Raw genomic sequence first — 27,434 nt, 5'->3', positions numbered from 1 at the left:
ATTGCAAACCTATTGAACATAATAATTAATATAACTGTATTCTGAATACTGCCTTTTCAAAAACCTAAGATGGACTGAATACAAATGTTTCCTTGTTTTATCCTAAAATACGTACCGCTGTTACTTAACTTTCCATTGCAGCCCAACACTTACTGTATAGGGCCACATAAAAAACACACAGTCAAGTTCAATGAGGTGTGGCCATTTGTTTTCTTGTTAAGGCCACATTTAACAATGAAAGTCTGTAATGTACCAGGGAAAATTAGAAAGAAGTTTACCCCTTAAACTCCCATCTTATTATTAAATTATTGACCATAAAGCACATTTTTGTATTAATTTCATCGTTAATGGATATGTAGGAACAAGAATGAGGACCCACTGATTGATCCTGGGAGTTTAAGTGGTGAAACTTTCACTAAGAAAAATCTGAAAACACAAAATGTCCAAAGACAATAATTGTCTCTCCATTCACACCTTTCTTCTTCTTCCTCTCAATACATTTTAGTCTTCTTTTCTTTCCTCTCAACAAGAGACTCTGAAGACCACCCATGTCATTCAGCTACATTTGCAGGTCTTGACAATCATATTTGATAGTTGTTCTACCTGTGGAACATCCAAATTGTGCCAGACAGATTAATTTACATTTCTTTCCAAGTAGGTGAAGGTTTCCCTGCTGTACTGTAGTGCATACATGTTATTATACTGGCCTTATGTTGTCTCCCCACATAGTAAAGGATGGGTAAAGGATCCAGGACCTGTGGCACACAGCAAGGTTGGGCTGATGCTCCCGGATTGTGATGTTTATACAGTGCCAGCACCTGTTTATAAAAATGCAATTTTTTGTAAACTACTCCATGCATGTTCTTATTGGTTGAACTAGAGCAGGGGTTGGTGAAATACACTGTGCAATTCTTACATGTTTGTTTCAGAAAACCGTAGTTCCCTAATCTTACAAAATCCGGAAAGAAGTACCGGTATTAGATACTCATCTCTCATCTCATTATCTCTAGCCGCTTTATCCTGTTCTACAGGGTCGCAGGCAAGCTGGAGCCTATCCCAGCTGACTACGGGCGAAAGGCGGGGTACACCCTGGACAAGTCGCCAGGTCATCACAGGGCTGACACATAGACACAGACAACCATTCACACTCACATCTACGGTCAATTTAGAGTCGCCAGTTAACCTAACCTGCATGTCTTTGGACTGTGGGGGAAACCGGAGCACCCGGAGGAAACCCACGCGGACACGGGGAGAACATGCAAACTCCGCACAGAAAGGCCCTCGCCAGCCACGGGGCTCGAACCCGGACCTTCTTGCTGTGAGGCGACAGCGCTAACCACTACACCACCGTGCCGCCGTATTAGATACTGTAAATAATTATTAGACAGAAAACATCAAAGACCATGTTTTTGTTGTTCTTGGGGCTAGCCCACAAAACTTGCAAAATAAGCTAACAGAAATCTCATCTCATCTCATTATCTCTAGCCGCTTTATCCTTCTACAGGGTCGCAGGCAAGCTGGAGCCTATCCCAGCTGACTACGGGCAAAAGGCGGGGTACACCCTGGACAAGTCGCCAGGTCATCACAGGGCTGACACATAGACACAGACAACCATTCACACTCACATCTACGGTCAATTTAGAGTCGCCAGTTAACCTAACCTGCATGTCTTTGGACTGTGGGGGAAACCGGAGCACCCGGAGGAAACCCACGCGGACACGGGGAGAACATGCAAACTCCGCACAGAAAGGCCCTCGCCAGCCACGGGGCTCGAACCCGGACCTTCTTGCTGTGAGGCGACAGCGCTAACCACTACACCACCGTGCCGCCGTATTAGATACTGTAAATAATTATTAGATAGAAAACATCAAAGACCATGTTTTTGTTGTTCTTGGGGCTAGCCCACAAAACTTGCAAAATAAGCAAACAGAAATATCTGCTTTAAATGCTGCATGTAGTAGTTAAAAAAGGAATAACTGAAATGACTCAAAAAAAGATTCTATACTGAAGAGTTATAATTACAGGAATTGGCTATATGGTGAAATAACATATACTCTGAGATTATGGTCTGCTCAATTACAAGAAAAATGGTCAGCATGGCTGGAAAAAGTAAACTTAAACTGGACCTAGAATTTGAAATGGCTGCTGTCCTCAGCTCAAATGTACATGCAGACATAAATACGGGATAGCATGATGTGGCCCAACACAAAGTTTATTTATTGTTACTACCCCAAGATTGGGTTTTTTCCCTACAATGTCCAGTGTTTTATTTCTTACTTATAACATTATTAAAATAACTCACATCTATTATGTATGATTATTGGTATCAAATCTAAATTCTGAAGTGATCTGAAAACCTGAAACACACAAGTGGAATTGTTTTTATTCCTCTTATATCACAGCAACAGTCTCCTTACAGAAAGCTCCATCAGAGCAACACTTGTATGTTTTTAATTGACAGCTTAACACCACATTTATTTATCTGTTTATTATCCGACTTAAATTACCCAAGTGTTCAACATACTGCACATGCCCTTGTGAATGAGCTGTTACCAGAGAAACAATAATGTAATGTATTAGAACTATGTAATTAATCTAAACCTACTGTTTGAGTCCAGAATTCAACAGCACTTTGTTATAATTTGTTATTTCTTGGGCTATAGTATGTGCATACTTCTTAAGAAAAGGCATAAAAATAAAGTTTCAAATATTTCGCATTTGTTTCATTGATGCATGTTACCTGTGAGTACTTATTTTCTGCATTCCAGACAAAGGAACAGGAGCCAATACAGTAGTTTGCATAGTAACCAGGGGGTTCGTGTATCCATTTCCAACCCAGATCTCTGCGAAAGTCTATATAAAGTCTTCTCACACAGCAAACATCTGACTGCCTGGATAAAACACAAAGAAAAGACCATGAGGACAATGAAATGGAGAGAGAGCACATGGCAAAAACAATACAAACAAAGGTAGCATCAAGCATGAAATATTTATTTGGATTTTGTTAATGAAATGTATAAATTCTTTAAAAGTGCTCAACTCAGAACAAACTGCATCTCCTGTAGCTTGCCGTTTCCTCCGCGACCTCAGATGACGGACACGATCTTCAGGAAGTGACATTACCAGAATGTGTGGCTTTGCCATTTTGGCTTTTAGAGCTCCTGTATCTCCTCTACTATTGGACACGCCTGAATGTGCAATTTAAAAAAAAATGCATGGTTTTTTTTGGTAACAAACAGACAAACAAACAAAAAAAAAAACCTTACACACTTAACACTTGAATTTGCTCTTCAGATTACAAACCTGAAATTTGGAAAAGCATCTGTTTGTTACTCTCACCACACGCACAATGTAACTTCACCTTCAATGCACTTTCCTCATCTGTGTCTGATTAAGCACAATTAATCAATAATGCACGGTATATTTTAAAAATAACAATTTACACTTCATTACATTCTTGCTCCTGTAGTTCTGAGATATGAACCGATTCTGTGAAAGATTAAAATCAACTCACCAGGATTTTGCAGCCAGTTTTTCACAATCTGTGTCACATCAAATGATATCCATTTGCCATTCAATTCATTGGTGATGAAATGTGAATTCAGATACCGAGCCTTATCCCCAGCCCCATGATAAAGCTCTAACCTCTGCTCGTTGCCAGAAGGTATTCTAGGCTCTCTGATGAGAAGACGGAGCTCAGCCTGGGAAATCATACGGTCTGAACCCAGAACACCTTTCATTGCAGTGACGTTAAACAGCATCACCATGTCATTCACAGCTATAAAAGACAAAAATAGCAATTATTATTATTATTATTATTATTTTACCTACTTCTAATCAAAGCATTGAGATTGCAGACTCCTTCCATAAATATTAAGTAAACATCCATTTTATTCTTTGTTAAATAACAATACATTTATCCCTTTATTATTAGCCTTAGATTGTCTGCCATACAAGTTCTTGTGAATGAGCTATTGCTACGAAAATGAAACTCATTAGAATAGACACATTAATATAAACTGGTCTGATTCACAGGTCCACCAATTCTGGTTTGATGGTAGACCAAACTGATATCAGTGGTAGACAGATCCTTTAACGCTACACTCCCCAAACTATGGAATGCCATCCCCAAGGATCTGTATGACCGTACTTCCTTCTTTCATTTTAAAAAAGTCTAGTTAACTCAACATACCTTTTCTGCCAACATTTTTCCCTTTCTTCTTTCCACTAGTGTTTGTTTCCTTTTACGCCACAACAAACATCTTTCAGAAAAAATTAATCAACACCTTCTAATCAATGCAACTGGAAAAAATTATAGCGAAAACACTAATATAAAATCTTTGGTTTAACTTTGACAGCCATACCCCCAACGTAATCACTTCATGGATATAATAAAAAGTATTATTAAAAGTGAGCAGGGTGCTCGACAAACTGAAATTATTATTTATATGATCCGATCAGGGCGACATGGTGGTGTAGTGGTTAGCGCTGTCGCCTCACAGCAAGAAGATCCGGGTTTGAGCCCCGTGGCCGGCAAGGGCCTTTCTATGCAGAGTTTGCATGTTCTCCCCGTGTCCACGTGGGTTTCCTCCGGGTGCTCCGGTTTCCCCCAAAGACATGCAGGTTAGGTTAACTGGTGACTCTAAATTGACCGTGAATGGTTGTCTGTGTCTATGTGTCAGCACTGTGATGACCTGGTGACTTGTCCATGGTGTACCCCGTAGTCAGCTGGGATAGGCTCCAGCTTGCCTGCGACCCTGTAGAACAGGATAAAGCGGCTAGAGGAGATGAGATGATCTGATCATAATTTGTTAATGAGACTCAAACTCTTTTTCTGTTATATTTCTTGGTATCTGTCTGGTACCTTTGTAGGTACTAAATACCTAATCTGCTTGACCATGTTGTCTGAAAGAAGATATATTGCATTATATTGGAGAAGGCAAAAAAATGGACTGAAATTATTTCAGATTTTTTTTTTTTTCAGTTCAGCTGTTGGGGTTCTTTGTCTACAATCCAGGTAGATAAGCAGACAAAGAGAGCAGTGAGAGATAATGTGCAGAAAAGAAATAAAACTGAAAGCTCTTAAGAAAAAGATCCAGTTTTAATCCTCAACACCTTTTCATAGAAAAAAAAGGTGGAAATAAATATTTAGTCTCAGTCAAAATGCATATCAGTGAACTATTAAGACAAAAGACCAATAATTATTTCTATAAGTATACTTTATTTTCAGAAATGTAGAAACGTAGACAGTTTCGAAATAGGCCAGTGTTGGTGGGGGAGGTTGAAGGCTTGGCAGCAGGCCTGGTGCTCACCACCTCTGTTAGTGTGATGCAAAATTAACCCTCTATCTGACGGTAATTACAGCCTGGCTAAGGCTCTGAGAAAATGGTTCACATCAAACCACCCTGTACCACCACACAGCAAAACGCCACATCTTCCCCCTTCAAATAAGTGCTTCTGTCACTGCACAATATTTCACTATAGGTTCACTATAGAGAAACATAATGATAGAAGAAGCAGAAGACTTCATGAAAGTGAAGGAAACAAGTAGAGGAAAGTGTACAGAGAAGCCAGAGATGGTCGGGGCAGTCGGTGGTTTTCCAGCATTGTGAGTTCAGACAACCAACTCCCATGCAGATCAAGACCAAACCTAGTCTAAGTTACACATCCTAAAACTAGCCTCCCACTATGCCCCTAGATCAAGACCCTAAATGAACTTGCTTAATTAAAATAATTATTGCTATATTACACATTACACTTATACTTTTAAAGAAGTGGAATGGGATGAGAAATACAGAAAGTGTTTATTTGAACTGAAACTGAGGTGCTATGATAGAAAGGATACTCTAGTCAAATTTTTAAAAAAATGCAGTAATGTATCCTTTTAAATAGATTCTCTGAAAAGCATGCATTAGGAAGCACCAAGTTGTTGTTTTTTTGTTGTTTTTTTAAAGCAAGCATTCTTGTACTTTACAGAAATAACTGCTTTCAGCTCTCCAACAAGCTATGGTTTCTGTTGCAATGTATTTCATGTGTGAAAGACCATGCAAATATAACTCCTAAAAATGTCAACTGAGGCTCATCTATTCCAAGTCCCTGAAGTTCAGTATTATTGAGAAATTTTCCTGAGGAAGCCACAAAATTACAGGTAGTGTGGGTGAGGTTCCTGATAATCACTGAGAACTTTAGAGAGCTGTCAAAGATTTTATGTACTTGTCACTAAAGAGTAAATTACAGTAATAATACAACTCCTGTATTTGGAGTATTATTTGTGTGTTCTACCTGCTGTTGAATATGATTGGTCAGAAGGTGTTGAACAAATGTTCTATAACAGCAGCTCTAACAACAGGGTCTGCAAACAGTACCTTGTTGATGTTGGTGGATGACCCATATAAATAGATTTTTTTTTTAAATATGTATTTGTTGATACGGTGAAGTTTAATATTTTATGGAAGGAGTATGCAGTGTTTGTGTTTTGTAACAGAGGTTAAGCTGTAACTGAGTTTTCTGGCATGGCAAAATCTTCAGGACAGAGGGGTGTATGTTTTACGGATTCTCTGTAACGTCTTGCTGCACTTTTGCCCTTCTACCTTCAAAACAGAAAAGAGTGTCTGATAAAAGAATGATTTTCTATGTTTGCTATAACAAAAGTGAAAACAGGATCTAACTTGTTTCTTGGACATTCCACAACATTAAATGCAACTGTAAATGTAATGGTCATTCTTTAAAAAAAAAATAATAATAATAATCATAAATCCCGGCAAATCGTTGATAAGAGGAAAAAAACACCTCTGGATTTGTATTACTGGAAAACAATAAATACTTCAAGGTGGTAACAATAACTTAAATCAGGCTGCATCACACCACCCTGACGTACTTCTACTTCCACATTTATTTGTAGATGTAAATGTACCAGCAGTAACATTATGACCACTGGCATAACACAGTGAATTACTGTAAATAACGGGTTGTTGATGATGTTAGCTATTGTTTTCTTTTATGCACTCTCAGAAAATGTCTAAGGGGAACCTTTAAATATCCTATGAAGAACCCTACAGTGTTTCCCTATCAGAAAGGGTTTCAAGGTTTTTTTTTTTTTGGAAGCTAATAGCCCTTATTATTGTGTGGTACAAGCTCCAAATTATTAGAACTTGTCATGTGTTTAAAATTTAGCTAAACTGTTTTGGCATTTTGGATAGTCTTCCAAAAAATATCTTGAAAGGGTCCTTTGGATAATTAAAGGTTCTCGGCCTCCTGAAATAGTTCTACTTGGGATCCTTTGTGATGGGGAAAGACTGGTCTACATAGAAATTTTAGGGGTTTTCTCAGAGGGACAAGCAAAAAACCCTTAAGGGTTCTACAGGGTTTTTTTTTGTTTTTTAAAAGAGTGTAGAGTTTGACGTGAGTTTGAGGAATGAGATATTCTACATCACATAACTACAACAGGTCCATGGAAGCTTCATGTCTTCAATATCAATTGTTGATAAACAGAGAAAACAAAAGAAAATAGTGGTATTCTTTTAACTTAATCTAATTGACCAGCTGGGGGCGGCACGGTGGTGTAGTGGTTAGCGCTGTCGCCTCACAGCAAGAAGGTCCGGGTTCGAGCCCCGGGGCCGGCGAGGGCCTTTCTGTGTGGAGTTTGCATGTTCTCCCTGTGTCCGCGTGGGTTTCCTCCGGGTGCTCCGGTTTCCCCCACAGTCCAAAGACATGCAGGTTAGGTTAACTGGTGACTCTAAATTGACCGTAGGTGTGAATGTGAGTGTGAATGGTTGTCTGTGTCTATGTGTCAGCCCTGTGATGACCTGGCGACTTGTCCAGGGTGTACCCCGCCTTTCGCCCGTAGTCAGCTGGGATAGGCTTCAGCTTGCCTGCGACCCTGTAGAACAGGATAAAGCGGCTAGAGAGAATGAGATGAGATAATTGACCAGCTGATCAATATAGATTATAGATTTCTATCACTAATCATACTTGTATAATTATAACTAAGAAGAAAACAAAAAATTCCAAGAGACATAAATTTTGTAATTAGGCTATAAAAGGAGTAAAAAAAATTTGCACTTGCATAGCTAAGAAATGATTGCCATTAAATGGGTCACATACAATGTTCTGTTTAAAGTAGAAAGCCAGTATGCTTTTGTTTATATTGTTTCTGTCTATAAAGGATATAAATAATCATAGTATGGCTCTAAGAGATAACAGTTAAATGATGGGCATGTGCTCAAAAGATAGAAAACACAAGTTGAGAGGTCTCTTAAAATGGGATCTGAGTCATTCCCTAGCAGCTGCTAAGTATGCTTCCTTCCTTCCTTTTTGTGGTTTGCTAACCAGTGAGACATCTCAAGAAGAAACTGGCAAGCTTTAGGCTTTTGCTATTAATTATAGCATGTTATCATTGTCGTCATATCTGTTCCTATAGTGCCTTTCTGGAATGCTGACAGAATAATTAATGAGGTATTTGTGATAATAGTGATATAACCATGCAGCCTGAAAATACTCACTATTACTCATGTTAAACTTATGAACCTCCTTGGCATAGTACGTTTCCTCCTCTGCATCAGGAGAATCCACATGGTCAGTGTTCTGCATCAGCTCCTCGCTCAACTCCACAGTGCTGTTGTAAACAGACAGGACCTCTGCAGGCACCTCATCTTCTCGTTCATCATCATCTTCTGGCTCTTTAGCCAGTCGTAGTTTGCTGAGGATTTGTCCGCGTATGGCCTCAATGCGCTTCCTTTTCACCAGCTCCAGGTTCAGAGGTTTACAGGTTGATAAGGTGCCACAATATCCCACACATCCCATCAGGCACAGCAGTGCCAACAGCAAGCCCTGTGCCCTCATTGTCCACACTGGTGCTGAGTGGGTGTCGTTTTATGCTCTGAAGAAATCTCAGGAAGTTCAAGAGAAAAAAAATAGGTTTAAGGCGCACACACATTTAATGCTTGTTCCATTTCAGGATTCCAAAAAAGTTTTCCATTGGCTGGTTGCTTGAATTCAAAACTCCACGGTCAGAATCAGACTCACTACACCACTGTAAAATTGCTGCCCATATCTGTCTTGCTGGCAGGCAGCAGTGCTGCATCGGACAAACACACAGCTCCGAAAATGAAGTCTCTCAGGAATGCAGCATGCTGCCATACAATAAACCAAATACAAGCTTGAAGCAAAACTTTCTTAAAACAGATTACTTGCAGCACATAAGGCAACTTCAACAGCTTCAATGGAGTCCAAAATGCTAATATTTAAGCGTGTAAAACAGCTTATTGTAGCTTGTGGTGTTGCTTCCTTGTTTCATATGCCTCACTTCAGTCTCAAGTTAAGGGGTGAAAGAGGAAAAGGAAGCAGCATGCTTAGCATAAAGGACACAAAACTTCCTTTACTGCTAGGCAATTTCCCCACTGAATTTAACCCGTTAATAAGATGGCCACAAATGCAACATTAAAACCAATTTTTTTCTTAGTTTTAGCTTACTTCAAACATGTATAAGCTTGTCTATAGTAATCTTTGCAAGATTCAGATGATTTAAGAAAATTAGGTTTCATGTATATTGTACATTCAACAAATTTTTGAACTTATCTGCAAATTTAGTTTCCAGGTTTATAGAAGGCAGATGCAACCCTCCTGATACAATTTCAAGCTGAGCATCATTCTCTCCCAGGTAAAGCAAAGCAAATAAACTAGTTTACACCAAACTCCATGCCGAATGCACACTCACTAGCATAATCCCCTGGGCTTAGATCAGCTGTCCTTCCTTTTCTCCCTCCTCTTCTTGATGTTTTTTCCCCTCATCAATCACTGGTTCAAAAAAAAAAAACAGAAAGGAACTTGCATGTAAACAGGACACCATTACAATATGCCACAAGCAACAACCATCCACAATCTAGATGCAGTTTCATGAGCCTGCCCTTGAGAAAGGTGAGAACGCTGATACAGCAAAAGCTGCCATGGTTCCTATTTTAAGCTCGCTCAACTGAGTGTCCAAAGCTTGGTTATGTTCCACATCCATCTTCAAACTGACATTGTTCCGTTTTCTCTCTTACTAACTGCTCTCGCTTGTCATAGCTCACTGAAGACAAAAATGATTTGTAAGAACATAACGTTCCATGCAAGACAACATTGGTAAACCACAACTGTTTTTTCCACTTGCATTTACTGAGAGAGAGGGGAGGAAAAAAAAAAAACTTTCCACCCAGGAAATGAGCATACTAAAACATCTGTAATAGATCAAAAAGATGACTTTTAGCTCAGGCTCTAATTATCTATCAACAGAACATACTGGGGTACAAAATATCAAATCCCTGCATAAATTACTGTAGATGGCAATTTCATGGGTTTCTGTAGAATTAATAATAATAATAATAATATTCAATTTATATAGCGCCTTTCTCAAAACCCAAGGTCACTTTACAATTATAGGAGGAAAAGAAAGAAAGAAAGAAAGAAAGAAAGAAAGAAAGAAAGAAAGAAAGAAAGAAAGAAAGAAAGAAAGAAAGGTCATTACTGGTTTCTCCAGTAGTTTTGTGAGTGCCATTTGCCACTCCACAGATGTTACATAAAGAATATAAAACACAACAGGGAGTGCTGCTATAGGAAAACGAGACCATCAGTGGCAGCATAGCTCATTCTGGCCCTGTCTAGTCCAGAAGGAACGGTCTAAAGTGGGCAACTTTGCTCAATAAATGTTGCAAGCTATATACACCCTAGGAATACCTACCTATTTGCCAGAAAGAATCCAAAATGGCGAGGAATTGAGCGAGAAGAAGCAATTTTTGTTGAACTGCTCATTAAGGATTAATTAGTCCATAACTTCATTAATAATTGTAATTAAGCAAATCTGGGTAGAAGTTATATGTACTCTAGGTACCCCTACCTTCATGCCAGAAAAAAATCAAAATCGGTGAAGAATTGAGAGAGAAGCAGCGATTTGTGTGGAAACTGCTCGTTAGGGCTTAACCACTCCATATATTCATTATTAATTGCAATTAGGCAAATTTGGGTAGAAGCTATATGCACCCCAGGCAGCCCTACCTTCCTGCCAAAAAGAATAAAAATCAGTGAAGAATTGAGAGAGAGAAGAAGCAATTTTCATGAAATGTGGATAACGATGGACAACACATGATGGCAAAAGCTCATCGCCTGTCAGCCGGATGAGCTAATAATTAATGATGGGGTGGTATGATGAAACAAAGTTAGCATTACTAACACAAAGTTGATTATTTTACAAAAACAGCACCCCAAAGTGTTTCATTCTTCTTAAAGGCGTCACGCAGTGGCAATAAAAGTCGCATTATTCTGCACCAGAATGCTTTCGAGATTCGAAATAAATTGACCGTCGATTTTTCAAAAGCTTCCCGCGGTTGTAATCGGTCCTTATTTGATCATGCCCATCACTTGAAATTTTCCGCGTTCGCAGCGCCCCCTCTCGGTCAATGGAACAGCTGCGTGACGTCATACCAGTAACCACTCGGTGCAGTTGCAATAACGGACACACCAGAAAATAGGAGTGATGCTGAGGAAATTAGCTTTGATTTTACCGATACAGAAGAAGAAAATGGCCCACAAGTAGAGATTTTGACAGCTGAATGTCCTGGTGGTATCCAGCATTACAGATTTGAACCTGAGCGCTCATCTTCAGAAGAAAATGAGGACAGTTCTGACGACGACAGAAACGAAGGCGGGCGACTTGAAGACTTGTTTTGGTTGGTTTCTCTGACTAAATCACTACTTATGTGTATTTTTAAAGACCATTTTCACTTGAATTAGAATGCTGTGTGATTAATCTATGATTGTGTGTAATACTGATAGCTGTAGGGGGTGAAAGTATAGCTAGAAAGATTGAATTCTAGCAACTTGACAGCTTGCGATCTCGCGAAATGCAGTGGGCCTTCTGATACAGTAGATCCCTTGATATTCCAGTTTTCATAATTTTCCTTTTATTGCGGATGATTTTAACTTGATATTCAGTATGTTATAGGCTGGGAGTATTGAGCTTTGTATTGTATTGTTTAGTAAACGTACAATCGTCAGTAATAAGTGATAATTATTAGTTAAAGGCAGCTCTGTGGCATAAATCTTTCAATTAATCTTCTGTCATCCATTTGCTAAAATTATGTGCCACATGTGTTATCAAGACAACACTTCATGTGACAAAGAAAGATATGACAAATACATAAATGTATGAAAATCATTTTGTACAATTAATGATTGATACATAGAAACACTTAACACGTGTGTGGCAGCGGGGGCGTGGTCAAGCGCCGGTCTGTGACAGGAGGGCGGAGCCAGGGAAGGTGAGTGGCAGAATCATTACACCTGACGGTAATTAACCTGTGTTTTCCCAGTAACCGCGCCCTATTTAAGGAGGCAGAGCAGAGAAGAGCTCATCCCGGGACTAGAACACTGTGTTTCGCTATCAGATTAAAACTGGCGGTTATACTGAAAAGTCTGGCAATAAAAAGCCTATTTGCATCTGAAGCGTTGTCCTGCCATCCTCTGTGCTCCACCCACACTTCAGAGAGCTCTACAGTGGTGCCAAAACCCGGGACAAGGTGGAGCACCAACCTCGCAGCCCCATGGAATCCTCCCCGTTCGCGGACCTGGTCCTCGCCACGGCTCAGCAAAGCCAGCACCAGGCGCTTGTCACGCTCCGAAAGGAGCAAGAGCGGCGCTTCGAAGCCCTGGTGTTGGCCCAGCAGGAAGATCGCGAGGCGTTCCGGCATCTCGCGTCGGCGGGGTCCACCAGCGCCCCGGCCTCGGGCCCGTCTCCCCTCACCGTGACCAAGATGGGCCCGAAGGACGACCCCGAGGCGTTTCTCACATTGTTCGAGCAGGTCGCCGAAGCCTCGGGGTGGCCGATGGAGCAGCGCGCGGCGCGCCTCCTCCCCATCCTGACGGGAGAGGCGCAGCTGGCCGCGCTATAACTCCCCGCCGGCTGGCCTACGCGGACCTTCGCCAGGCCGTCCTCCAGCGTGTGGGGCGCACGCCAGAACAGCGCCAGCGCTTACGCGCGCTGGAGGACGGCCCGGCGAAGGTCCGCGTAGGCCAGCCGGCGGGGAGTTATAGCGCGGCCAGCTGCGCCTCTCCCGTCAGGATGGGGAGGAGGCGCGCCGCGCGCTGCTCCATCGGCCACCCCGAGGCTTCGGCGACCTGCTCGAACAATGTGAGAAACGCCTCGGGGTCGTCCTTCGGGCCCATCTTGGTCACGGTGAGGGGAGACGGGCCCGCGGCCGGGGCGCTGGTGGACCCTGCCGATGCGAGATGCCGGAACGCCTCGCGATCTTCCTGCTGGGCCAGCACCAGGGCTTCGAAGCGCCGCTCTTGCTCCTTTCGGAGCGTGACGAGCGCCTGGTGCTGGCTTTGCTGAGCCGTGGCGAGGGCGTGGACCAGGTCCGCGAACGGGGAGGATTCCATGGGGCTGCGAGGTTGGTGCTCCACCTTGTCCCGGGTTTTGGCACCACTGTAGAGCTCTCTGAAGTGTGGGTGGAGCACAGAGGATGGCAGGACAACGCTTCAGATGCAAATAGACTTTTTATTGCCAGACTTTTCAGTATAACTGCCAGTTTTAATCTGATAGCGAAACACACACTGTGTTCTTGTCCTGGGATGAGCTCTTCTCTGCTCTCCCTCTGCCTCCTTAAGTAGGGCGCGGTTACTGGGAAAACACACAAAACACAGGTTAATTACTGTCAGGTGTAATGATCCTGTCACAGACCGGCGCTTGACCACGCCCCCGCTGACACAATGTGTTTTTAAAAAAATTATTTTTTTTCTATCAATACCTAGCCATGACCTTGAAATCAGATCCATTGATAACAGTCACAAATAGTGTTCAGTGTTTGTTGTTACAGCCAAACACAATACACCGATTAGGCATTTTGTATCACAGAATATTAATACATCACTTCATAGTGTTTTGAGTGTTCAAAACTATCCACGAACTGAATAAATCCACAAAATCCGCAATGTAAACAACTCTGGTAAACGCACGCTATAGAGAAAACATGGGGACAGGCCAGCATCACCCAAGGGAGGTTACTGGTATGACGTCACACATAAGCTGACCTAGTTAACGGCTGGCTGCCTAAATTTGGCTGTGCGCGTCAACTTTAAATGCTTGTAGCGGGCGCATCGTGACACTGAGATCGCAGGAAACCGAGGGGCTTGAATAACCCACCAAACCTGACATTTTGACACATGATATAGCCTGATTGCTGAAATTACCGCACGACGCCTTTAAACCACAGAAATTTGTCAACAATTACAAATTTTAAATTATTAAAAAACATGTCTTGAGAATAAACCACAACCTAAATATCTACTCAGTGGTGGTCCTTTTCCATTAATAGATGAGGCTGAATTGTACAGTACTGTGCAAACATCAGAGACCACACTTTTGGTTTCTACAAATCAGTACTATCAGGTCATTCAGTACTTACTGATAATTATATTACAATATTTTATAATACAAAAAGTATTTGTAGATTACATACTGTTTTCACTGCTGAAGCTTTATGTGATTTATGACCCAACAATGAACAAAAATTATGGGGAATGTATTTTCCAGAAAAATCATACAAAGATCTTAAACAGTAGAAAATTTGTAAATGTTTTTTGTAATATTCAACTTTAATATTGACCATCATAAATAAGTTTGACCGCAAATGGAATTAATGCATTGTGCATTTTCCCATCATTATTGTTTGCTACCAAATAATAAGTGTTGAATGGCCATTTGATTGGAAACCAAATGCACAGTACTATATATCTGCAAAGTACATGGCCAATGGGTGCATATAAATAGGTATGTAAATGTTTTTGAAGGAATTATGTCACCTGAGATGTAAACTTAAAATGTAGGCCCTAAAAAAGGATTAAGCAATCAAAAATTTAATTCATTTTAAATGCAACCAAAAATACATTAAAATTGTGTATAAAATTAGTACAAAATTTATAAAAACATACAGGTCATTAATTATCACTGCATCCCCAGATGTCTCACAAGTCAGAGATCAGCTAACACCTTTACATCATCTCTGAATAGAAAAAAATGCCACAAATTCTCTACAAGTGTATGCTCTATAAATTCTCTACCACTACAAGTGTAACTAAAGTGCAGGGGTTAAGTTTTATTCTTGGTTGCCCAGTGGACAGAAAAGGGAAAGAAAAAAAAAAAAAAAAAAAACTTTTCGCAAAACATTTATACTAACTTGATATAGTAGTTTATAGACTTTCACAATACACAACATTTCATTTAAAATTAATTTCAATATCATTTGATTTAATGTAGCCATATTTAAACATAATGCACTTCACAGTGATCTGATGCACCTCCATGCTGTATCTATAGCACATACTAACAGTTCCAAATCCCACCGCCTGCTGCACATCAGACAAGGTGTGATCTACAGTCAGTAGAAAGATTTTACAAGGTGGATTAATTAGCATGCACATATGACAGATGATCTTTTACTTGTCAGGTGGACTAGCTAATGAATTTATGGTTTGTTCACCTTTGAAATACCTCTCATTATATGTTGCTATGTGCATATCGTAGCATCTCAGCTCTCAACGCCATGTCGCTCAAAATGCCGCAGAATGATGCACAGCTCCAGTTCTACTGTGCCCATAGCCTCTGTGTGAAGCCTGTATCTGTCTGCGCCACTGTAAATGAGGTCAGGAGAGCGAAGCTGAGGGCCTCCACCAACAAACATCTGGGCCAGCTGTTCCTGCCAGGTGCCCACTGGCCTCCAGGTCACACACTGCAGCTGGTGCTGTCCGGGGCTAGAGGGCACATGGCAGTAGCCATAACCATACAGCTGACATCTACCAAAAGAGTCCTGATGCCAGACCTGTAGATGAAACTTTGGCCAACCTGAAAAAAAAATTATAATCCCAGTCAGCTGGCAGTCTGAGAGCACACCAGCTAACTTTACAAATTCAGGATGTTAACAAACCTTGCAGGCCTTTAGTGGAATAATGTAAATCGATAGGATGACTCCAGTAAGCCATTTCACCTATCTGGGGTATATCCACTTGTGTCTGTCCCTCCTTTAGACCAGACAGAAGTCTCCATGCTCCTCCTGATATAAATTATATGAATATCAGGATTGTTCACAGAGTAAAAAAAAATCAGAATATTACAAAATAACATAAGGCACCTGTATGAATGCCCCACTTGCAAAACAGGCTGCTCTGAGGGAAACCACTGGCCCCAATGATCTGCCCGATTATATGCAGCTCTGCCATATGATGTGCTTTATTCTGTGGAAGTATAAGGATTGCAGTATTAGAAGTATTTCTGGAGATAACAATATACCAAGTTACCAATTTATCAGATACAACCATGTAAGTTAAGTTACTAATTGAACCTGTTACTACACTGTCAGGAATAGGGGTACAATAGGAGCCCATTTCTGTCCCCCCAAGGTACAATCTATACTACTGTACACTATATGTAAACTAATGTATCCCTTAGGATTCATTATTGGACCTCAAGGTAACTGGGTGTACCTTTTTAGGGCCAAAAAGGTACATAAATGTTCCAAAGCAGTATATAAAGGGCATAAATAAATAAATACCTTAGAATGTACTGCCCCAGCCACAAGCCATTGTATCCCTAAAGGTACAATTTTTATTTTACTTGAGTGTATGCAAAGCGCTTCTTTTTCAGCCTTCCTCTATAAACCGAAAAGGTAATGGTACATGATGAATCTAAACAATAAGTAAGGAATAACACAGTTGGGGTATACTGTTATGAGAAAATAAATCAACAAAAGTACAGCATTTCCTATAAGGGGACGTCCCCTTTTTTCGTCATTTTAAACGAACATTTACCAACAAATTTATTGATTTTATATTTATTAAAGAATGTGTTGCATTTTCTAATACTTTTATAGTTATGGTTAATGTTGTGGATCATTTATGAAACATTAGCTTTTGTTATCAGCTTCCTTTCTGTTTAAATTAACAGGAAACAATTACAGTTTGTTATATAGAAATTGCAAAGTATAACATCCTCTTTACTGAAAACTATCCTATGTCAAAAAACAAAAAAATGAATCGCTTTACCTCAAACTGTTACAAAGTGCTGACACTGGACACTCTTTATGTAACTTAAGTAAATATATCCTTATAGCAAACTTTACCATATCAACAATTATATGTTTTTTGTGTGTATGTTTTTAGTGTTACATTATACCTGGATCAGACTACACAAATTCAGCCCAATTTTGTCGTGACTAATACATTTCCAGAGTCGGACCCAAATATGAACATCAAGAACAACAAACCAGCCTTGTTGTGCGACAATCCAAGAACAGTGATGTGGTGTCTGGGACACCCCATACTAGCATATCAGATTTTTTTTTTCTGTTTGCATTTTCTCACCTCGTTTGACAACTCCTACGAGGTGTTACTTGACGTTCCTTCTGTAGCCATGATTAACTATTTCTTGACCTTCTTCCCAGACATCACACAAGGACATGAACAATTAGCTATTGGCTGGGACCAAACTTGTAGTGTTGCCAGTCTTCCAACTAAGATACAGCAAAAATTTATGGCACTATGATCTGACATGGTGACCACTGTGACTGACAAAAAGACTAGTAGCGTGATCCCAGTATTTGGAAATCGTACTGCCATAAGGTCTAGTTATGTCTTGATCAGGAGACTAGCAACACAAGTTTGATCCTAACCATTCATCCTTACACGTTGGGGAGCAGGGTCAAGAAATTGTCAATCACGGCTATCAAGAAAGGGGTTGTCAAACTAGGCGAGAAAATACAAAAGAAATATGTACTTTTTGTTCAGGTGTCGTGGGCCCTTTGATTAAAAAAAAAACAAAACATTACAAGGCCCGGTCGTGGTTAACGACGGTCATATTTTATATTTTTGGTTTTGTCATGGCTGTTTATACAATGTTAAGAAAAGGGTGTGTGAAAACATACACACACACACACATACATACATACATACATACATACACACATTATATATATATATATACACACATACATACATACATACACACACTACATACATACATACATGTGTATTTATGTATGCATGTATGTAACCCAGCTAATAAAGGGAATAAGCGCTATCTTAGAGGGGACTGGTTTGGTTCAGCTCTTCACTATTCAACAGTAACTAGAACTTCAATGTAAATAAAACCATAAACGGATAAGGTCTCTCTCTGTTATTCCGGTAAAATGACTGAAAACGGCAAATACAAACAATTAGGCAACACAGACAGTCACCTATTTACTCTACGCTTGATAATCTGGCTAGTTACGTCTGCTAGTTAGCTTTAAAAATAAATAATAAATAAAAAGTCACAATTCAGACACATACCCAAGTCTGTTCATTAACTAGTAACTTGATGCGAAAAGGGATCTGATTTAAAGCAAACAGCTACAAGCACTCAACATTTACTCTCCTGGTAGTCAGGAACCTCACTTCCTTAGCAACGAGTCTTTCGCTCTATGATCAGAGCTAGTGATGATCATGTGAGTCATCGGTGCCACCTAGTGGCTAACCAATGACTTACATTCTTCTTTTATGGCGTTTATTAATAGGTTCAGGCCAGGGGCGTCCGAAGCATTTTTAATGGGGGGGACACACTGGTGGGGGGTCTGGGGGTCCTTCCCCAGAAAATTTTTAATTAATTAGATGCCATGTCCTGCATTCTGGTGTATTTTTAACAGGTTGTTAAACACCTAATTTTACCTACAAAAGTCACTTAATTCAATGACTATTTTAGAGACTCAACAATAAGTCCTCATTCAACTAGTCCATATATTCATCAGCCTGTTTTTAAACCCACTGCTCTGCCTAAGATAATGAGATGAATGCGACACAATTTATCACCAACAATGACTTTATGGGTGCATTTTACTTTTTATTTTGTGTTTCGTTTTTATTTAGTTTTAGATGTAACACAACATGCCACTGTGCCAAGCAACAGTGGCACTCAACTGTATGTTTAACTAGAAAAGCACATGGAGAGCGCAGACCTCCGCCAAGAATCCTTTAAAAAAATCCGGGATCCAGAAGGTGATCCGGATCACCGCCAAAATTTAATGGATTGTTACTTGTGCCCAGTCACACCTCTGGAAAAAAATTTCAGAGCAATCCGTTCATTACTTTTTCCATAATGTTGCTAACAGACAAACCAACAAACAAACAAGCCAATGCTACTGAAAACATAACCTCCTTGGCAGAGATAATAATAATAACTAGTATGCATTTCCGAAGAAAATGCGAAAGTGTGCTTGCTCAGGTGCGCCACCATGGCGACCTGGCAACAGAGGTGGCCGCACGCCCACACGACAAGTTTTGTGTCAACACGCGAAAGTTTGGCCAAGACACAAGGCGGATTCTCATACGGAGATGACAGGCTGGCAAGGTTCTTTACAGGGACATCCCAGAGCATCACTAACATGAAAATTTAGATGTAATTCTAAATCCGTAAAGAGATATGACCCAAAACACGTTTTTGCTCATTGTGGCGCCCCCTAGTGGCCAAATGACACCAACTTTGATGAGGGTACATGAACTGGTGCCAAAAGTCATCTGAACAAATATGGTCTTGATATGTCAAAGCGTTTCTGAGATATGAGCCAAAATACATTTTTGCTAATTGTGACGCCCCCAATGGCCAAATGACACCATATTTGATGAGGGTAGTTTGGATGGTGTCCAAAGTCATGCCACTAAATATGGTCTTGATATGTCAAAGCGTTTCCGTGATATGAGCTCACTTCCAGTTTTGTGGCTTCGCCATCGATTTTGATTGGCTGCCACGGGAGAACGCTTCAACATATGAGAGAAAAACAAATATCATTCATTAGGTATGGACTGGAGATCATGTGTGCCAAGTTTCCTGATGATCGGACAAAACATGCGGCCAGGGTCACTCGACCTTCACTTTGGACAAAATTCAAAATGACGGAAAATCTAATTAGGTGGAGAATGACGTCATAGAGTGCGTTGGAACCGTCTAGCTCCAAGGATTCCAACGGCACCTGACTTATGAAAATCGGACACACAGATCAAAAGTTACGTGCATGGTCGCATGTAAGACTGTGATCAGTCGGTGGCGCTAGAGCGTGAGACGTACCAACATGAAACTTGATGAAATCAATCAGGGTCCAGTCCTCTATTAGTGTACCAAGTTTCATGACTTTACACCTTACGGTTTGGCCTGCAGAAGGAAAAATCTGTTTTTTGCATTGCGCGCCCATTCATTTCAATGGGGAAAAATTAATCCTTTTAAAAAATCCGGGATCCAGAAGGTGATCCGGATCACTGCCAAAATTTAATGGATTGTTACTTGTGCCCAGTCACACCTCTGGAAAAAATTTCAGAGCAATCCGTTCATTACTTTTTCCGTAATGTTGCTAACAGACAAACAAACAAACAAACAAACAAACAAACGCTACTGAAAACAACCTCCTTGGCGGAGGTAAAAATAAGAATATTCATAATTTCACACAACGAACAGGCATGACATGGCATCATGCAAACTTCATAACACAAAATCACAGTGTCAACAAGCAACAGTGACACATAAAAAATAACTTCACACAATGAACAGGTGCAATTTTGTTAACCACCAACAGTGACTTTAGTGGGTGCATTTTACTTTTTTCTGATTTAGTGATACTCAAAAAAAATGACATGGCATCATGCAGTCATCATAACACAAAATTACACTGTGTCAAGCAATGACACATAAAAGAGAACTTCACACAATGAACAAGTGCAGTTTTGTCATGCAATAGTGGTACTATAGTAACATTTACAGATTAGTATAACAAATAGATTTATAGATATAACTCCTTCTTACATTGGTGCCACCACAATTTCTACCACTTCATAACTTTTATCCCCCTTTCCTTCACAATCCACCTGGAATAACATCCATCTCTCTCCATTGCTTTCCTTTCTACTATTCCTTCCCCATACACTGATTTCCCATGTTACTTTCCAGAAGACTGGCAAAGACCAGACAAAACAAGTTCTTCAAATCACAACAGGGAATCAATAAATATCATCAGAGCAGACTTGACCTCATTCTTGGCATTACAATAAGGCTAGGGTGACCAGATTTCCCTAGTCTGAAACCGGGACACTTTTGCGCGCGACCATGCTCGTGCACGCACACCTTTTTTTTTTACATAAATGTGACACTCAGAGAGGTGCTCTTATCATTTTGTTGAAGCTCACATTTATCAACATCTCACATGAAATAAAACAAACAGGCATTTTGTTATCTAGTAGCATAGTGATATACAGATCAGTTAAATTATGGTCAGACAACAGATTTTGTAATGGCTGAGAATAGGCCAGGCTATGTCCATAGGCCAAATTTAAACTGATTTATTTCACCTGTTTGTGAGAACACCAAGAAGAATGCATATGCACATGTAGGCTATATCTCTAAAATTGTATGCACTATAGCATGAACTTAAAAAGAAGATATGTGACCTCAACATAGCCTAGGTCAGAATCAACCTTACTAACCATTCCCCACAACTGAATGAACAAAGCAAGAAGATGTGTACAAAAGTGAACACTTTAATGGAAGGTGCAACAAGCTGTTCAACACAGCAATATGGCCAAACTGTCAGAATGGTATGTTAAACAGAAACAAAAAAGAGACAAGTGATTTGAGAATATATACCTACGGAAGCCGAGAGATGCCCTTCATATACGGTAATCCTTTTTTTTATTCACCTTGTTATCCCGAGATAACGACATAATTAGTTCGAGATCTCGAGAAAACAAAACAATTATTTCATGATCTCGAGTAAACAGCTGAGAAATGGTTCATTCAGGTGCTCCAAGAGACTTCTTGTGATATGCTGACTTTGGGGCTATTTCTCATTCTGTATAGACGCAACTTTGGTCATTAGAATGTCTGGAATAATGCATCACCTAATAAGGCAATATTTTGATCAGGGGTTGACACAGGGAGAGATTGCATTAAGTCTTTTAATAAGGGATAATTTCAAAATTAGTCCGTAGCACCTCCGCAGAAGACTGGCCCGGCTTCGTCTCTACCGACAGAGATACAGTGATCCAGCTGAGATCACGGAATAATTGTTTTGTTTTCTCGAGATCTCGAATTAGTTGTGTTGTTTTCTCAAGATCCTGAATTAATTATGTCGTTATCTCAGGATAACAAGGTGAATAAAAAAAGATTATATGAAGGGCCTCTCTCGGCTTGCATAAATATACACTCAAACAAAACAGCAGTAAACGAGGAGAGGGGCGACAGCCAGAGGAAAGCCCCCACAGGAGCGCACAGCATTTGCAACATAGGCTACCCAACTCAGTACAAGAACAAAGCACTTACAGTGTGTGCAGTAGGCTTCGTGCGCATTGTTCTGCACCTCTCGGAGGAAGGGGTAGGTGCCCTGTAAATCTTTGGAAAAGGTACATTTTCTTTTCGGCATAATTGCTGCGGCATTACTGCTGCTAGCTGCTAGACAAAGAACATTCGCGCCAGTTAATGTTTATTTTATTGTTGCATGGCAACACATTCTGTTGTCTGGAATAATGTGGCTAAATAAACACCCATGCCACAGGGCCAGGGGGCAGTAACCAGGAAAGTTTGCGATTCCTGTCAATTCATCAAAATAGTAAATGCAGACATTTCTCCGCTAATGATTCCCACGCTGCTCAGTCGCAAACGTCGCAAGTCGCGAAAACGGGGACATATCCGTGTCCCGACAGACTTTTGTTGGGACTCGGGACACACAACCCCAAATCGGGACTGTCCCGGTAAAACCGGGACGTCTGGTCACCCTAAATAAGGCAGGCCTACTGGGTTTGAATTAAACGATAGCTAACACTAAGCTGGGTGGCACGGTGGTGTAGTGGTTAGCGCTGTCGCCTCACAGCAAGAAGGTCCAGGTTCGGGCCCCGTGGCCGGCGAGGGCCTTTCTGTGTGGAGTCTGCATGTTCTCCCCGTGTCCGCGTGGGTTTCCTCCGGGTGTTCTGGTTTCCCCCACAGTCCAACGACATGCAGGTTAGGTTAATTGGCGACTCTAAATTGACCGTAGGTGTGAATGTGAGTGTGAATGGTTGTCTGTGTCTATGTGTCAGCCCTGTGATGACCTGGCGACTTGTCCAGGGTGTACCCTGCCTTTCGCCCGTAGTCAGTTGGGATAGGCTCCAGCTTGCCTGTGACCCTGTAGAACAGGATAAAGCGGCTAGAGATAATGAGATGAGATGAGACAAGACATTAAGCTAGTTGATACATCTCCTAACATTGACTAGCCAGCTAACTGCACTAACATTTCCATTGGGACAAAAAAAAAACCTGTCCTGTGGGGAAATTTTGACTTACTTTCCGCTTCTTTGTAAAGAATTTCCTTATGTCCATTGTGTCTGGGTAGGGAGCAAATACTGCAAATAATTCATCATCAACCAAGAATACCCCATTAAGCTAAGCTTATTTCAGTGTTTAGTTGAACATTAATTTAACGTGGCCTAGAGTTAATTTTGAGGGCATATAACAAAAGAATAAGGTTTTAGCAAAAGCTACACATTGTGAGGTGGCAATGGGGCTGACGTCACCTCCTCCACTTTCAAGCAGCCTGCACCAAAATGTCTCTGCTTGCACTGAGATTCACTTGCGTGCGGTGAGTTGTTGTAGGTAACGCCCGGAAAACCCGGAGTGGATTTTCAGTGGTATGTGTATTCTCTTATCGATCAAGTGGAATGGATTCTTTCACGAAGCAATAGAAACGGCGCTGGGTGAACTAAAATTTTATGTTAAATGTGGGGGGGTCCAAACGAAGAATTATGAAATGTGAAGGGGATGTGTCCCCTTCACATTCAATGGTGGTGACGCCCATGAGTAGGTTAGTATGATACTTCTTTAGTTGTTGTCTGTTTTGTGTTTATTCCCTTTCAGGAGATGAAATGCATATTCATTTGGGTTAAGGTCTAGTCATTGACTTGGCCATTCTTAAGCCTTCCACTTTTTCCCCCGATGAAATCGTTTGTTGTGCTGGCAGTGTGTTTTGGGCCATTGTCTTACTGCATGATGAAGTTCCTCCCAATTAGACTGTATACATTTCTTTGGAAATTGGCAGGCAGACTGCTTCTGTAGACGTCTGAATTTATTCTGCTACTACCAGCATGAGCTACATCATCAATAAAGATTAGTGAGCCCGTTCCAGAAGTAGACACGCAAGATCAAGTCATGATACTACCTCCACTGTGCTTGACCAGTGAGTTTATATGTTTTGGCTTATGAGCAGATCCTTTCTTTCTCTGCACTTTGGTAAAGGTTAATCTTTGTTCCAGAACTTTTGTGGCTTATCTCTGTAATTCTTTGCAAATTCCAATCTGGTCTTCAGATTCTTACTGCAGATGAGTGGTTTGCATCTTGTGGTTTGGCCTGGAGCAGATTTGCCACCCCATCTAAAAAAAAGTTTCAGTTCATGGCTACTTGGAATTGTGATTTGATTGTTTTGCAGATACCAAGATATGCCTGCCATTTTTTTATTAATAAGGTTTAAAAAAATAAATCATTGCGTGGGATTGAGCTGAAGAGTTTATGGTATAACTTTACTAGTAGGTCCTAGCTTAGGTTTTTTTTTTTTTTTGCTCGTGACATGAATGCAATGAAAAGCAAGCTGGGCAAGTCCTGTTGGATTTTAACAGGGTGCAGGAACTTCATGCATCAACATAATACTATACTATATTCTCGGACTGCACTGCAGACTACATGTAAAGGGTGTGTGCCATCCTTTTATGTTTATGGTATCATTAACACATGTTCACAAGCCAAAATGATAAGCTGCTGCAGCAGGTTTACTGCATACAAACACATGTCAGCTGTCTGGCTACTGCTCGTATTTAGTAATAGGGTATCCCTGTACTTACTATACCCTGTGTATGTACGTACATGGTACACATGCTGTTTTGGGGGTGAGCCTCACTTTGATTTTTATGACAGTGGCTGGATACGTAGGTCTGTGAGAGATGTTGATTTTTGCAACAGCTCTGAAGAAAATCTGCTTGAAATCCCCTGAGTCCTTGCAGCTAAGACTTATTATAGGACTTGTTCACATGCAACTCACACAATCATTGTATAGTTGTCTATTAGACTCAGGAGCTCAGATTGCAGTTACTGACTTTGTATTATAGGACATGCAACTCTTGCAATCTTTGTTTATAGTTATCTCGGTATTAAGCTCTGTCTTAAGTGGCCACTCAGTTTATCTGGGTATATTCACTGTCTTATATGTACAGTACATTGAGGCCATGTACACACGTAGCCGGGTATTTTTAAAACCGAACATTTTCCCCCCCTCCGTTTATAAAAATGTTTTATCCACACCACCTCGTCTTCGAAAAAAATCCCTTCCACACATAACCAAACATCTGCATTTTCAATCACATTCATAAGCATTCCAAACCTGTAGATGGCATTATTTCCCCAAATCCTACCCCCTAATCACATCAGAATAGCCCTCTGTTGGCGTCACTTCCGCCTAAACATAAAACATGGCGCCAAGCTCGTTCGTCTGGACAGACTCAGAGACAGAATTGCTTCTAAACACAATTTTGGAGTATAAACTTCAAAAGACGCAAGAAAATGTTGATTGGGAATCTTGTCAAAGCAAAGATTAGTTGGGCTTCTAAAATTAAACATGTAAATAGCACCTGCACAATAATTAACTCTTTCAAGGCACTACTCCGATCCATTACTCTTTGTCCATGCTTAATCTGGCTTCTGCAGTAAACAAAGGTCGCACGTTTGACGTCAGGGCAGATTTGTTGTCATTTTTTTGGCGCAGATTGTGACGTTCTAAAACGCAAAACTCCGGTTATCTCTGTCTACACGAAAAGGCATACACGGAGTTTTCAAAAATCTTCACTTTGCCCGGAGTTTTTTTAAATATTCGTTTTTGATGTGTTTTCATGTGGATGACAGGCCAAAACGTAGAAAAATATCTTCGATTTAGCAGATACCCGGCTACGTGTGGACGGGGTCTGAATGTCCTGAGCAGGAGCTCAGATTGCAGTTGCTAAAATAGTAATAATTTATTGATATAAGGTGTTTTGTGGTCAGTGTATTATACTGTAGTGTGCCATGTGGTAATGCATTATATGACAATGCAACTTTCATAAATATTACCATATATCAGTTGCAATTATGTTCTACACATATACCTGCAACTCTGACAATATCATTTTCAGTAATTAATAACATGGTTTTGAAAGTTCCTACTTTTAAAACATATTTTTGATATGTTAATTTTCCTTAAGATATTTCATTTACAACATGTCTCTGACAGCTCAAAATATATCTCCGGGCATTTAAAAATTGCAGAGGCCCGCAGACCCCCAGTCTTACTGGGTTGACACCCCCTTCCTGTTTTCCTGGATCTACCCCTGTTGGCCTCTATATTTCTGCTCTCCAAGTCTTCTTCAAACAGTGGATTGCGATCATCCCTGCTCGGTGAAGGTTGTTGGTAATGTCACTGACGTTTGTTTGTTTGTTTGTTTGTTTGTTTGTTTGTTTGCACATAGACAGCTGTCTGGTTAATCCTTTTTAACAACAAATGCAGTCTTCACAAACAAAACCCAGGACTCAAACCAAAAGTAGACATTCACAGCTGTTAATTGTTTAAACAATCAATCTAACAGGGTACACCTGGGCAACAAGAAACATCTGTCATTCGCATGTTCCAATCTTTTTGATCACTTGAAAAATGGATGATGCAAACAAAAAGTGCCATTTTCTAAGCTGTTTAACACATCTAGATGTAAGTATGAGGAAATTAAAGCTGAAATTCTGATTTATTTTCTCATATTTATGCTTTTCTCTCAAACCCAAAGGTTTTCAGTCTATAGTGAAAAAAATGACCTTGCTGTTTCAATTATTTTGATTGACTTATGATCAGCACAACAAATTCACATTCACATTTTATCTCAGCAAAACATTTACACATAGGATACATGGTGTGTGCAGCAGCAGAATATCTTGAAACTCCCACAGTAATAGGAATAGAACATTTTGCCCAGAATTCAACATTGCAGTTTGCATGTTGTCCCCGTGTCTGCGTGGGTTTCCTCCGGGTGCTCTGGTTTCCCCCACAGTCCAAAGACATGCAATTAGGTTAACGTGGGACGGCCTTGGGCTGAAGCGCCCTTGAGCAAGGGCACCCCTGACTGCTCCCCGGGCACTCTAGTATGGCTGCCCACTGCTCTGAGTGCGTGTGTTCACTGCTTCAGATGAGTTAAATGCAGAGGATGAATTTCACTGTGCTTGAAGTGTGCATGTGACAAATAAAGGTTTCTTCTTCTTCTTTAACATCACTGTACTACCTTTTAGCATATTTTACTTCACAAATCTTTTTCGCCTAAAAAAATATATTTTTCTTACAAACCCATACAACTGCCCTTCC

General features: G+C 40.5%; 2 protein-coding genes across 5 annotated transcripts; both read right to left on the bottom strand.

The window, feature by feature from the left end:
- Positions 1-638: 638 nt before the first annotated feature.
- tgfb1b (transforming growth factor, beta 1b) lies at positions 639-10,027 on the bottom strand. The gene is made up of 6 exons (XM_060934884.1): positions 8,502-10,027; positions 3,515-3,778; positions 3,304-3,387; positions 3,041-3,188; positions 2,741-2,891; positions 639-818 (listed from the first exon to the last, which is right to left on the bottom strand). Exons 1-6 carry the CDS (start codon positions 8,839-8,841, stop codon positions 639-641), a joined length of 1,167 nt encoding a protein of 388 aa, XP_060790867.1. The 5' UTR covers positions 8,842-10,027.
- Positions 10,028-14,870: 4,843 nt separating this feature from the next.
- Positions 14,871-18,469, bottom strand: b9d2 (B9 domain containing 2). Of its 4 annotated transcripts, none has more exons than XM_060935084.1 (5): positions 18,352-18,469; positions 16,578-16,615; positions 16,158-16,260; positions 15,954-16,079; positions 14,871-15,871 (listed from the first exon to the last, which is right to left on the bottom strand). In XM_060935084.1, the coding sequence occupies exons 3-5, from the start codon at positions 16,243-16,245 to the stop codon at positions 15,558-15,560; spliced, it is 528 nt and encodes a 175-aa protein (XP_060791067.1). In that variant the 5' UTR covers positions 16,246-16,260; positions 16,578-16,615; positions 18,352-18,469; the 3' UTR covers positions 14,871-15,557. The 4 variants fall into 4 exon arrangements, with proteins under 4 accessions (XP_060791067.1, XP_060791066.1, XP_060791068.1 ...); XM_060935083.1 differs by lacking the exon at positions 16,578-16,615 and having other exon boundaries at positions 14,871-15,401; positions 15,510-15,871; XM_060935085.1 differs by lacking the exon at positions 16,578-16,615 and having other exon boundaries at positions 14,871-15,401; positions 15,521-15,871.
- Positions 18,470-27,434: the final 8,965 nt, after the last annotated feature.

This window comes from Neoarius graeffei, chromosome 12, assembly GCF_027579695.1.
Source record: "Neoarius graeffei isolate fNeoGra1 chromosome 12, fNeoGra1.pri, whole genome shotgun sequence".
NCBI lineage: Eukaryota > Metazoa > Chordata > Actinopteri > Siluriformes > Ariidae > Neoarius > Neoarius graeffei.
Note: the sequence above shows the minus strand (reverse complement) of the source record. Positions and strands in the feature narration are given on the sequence as shown.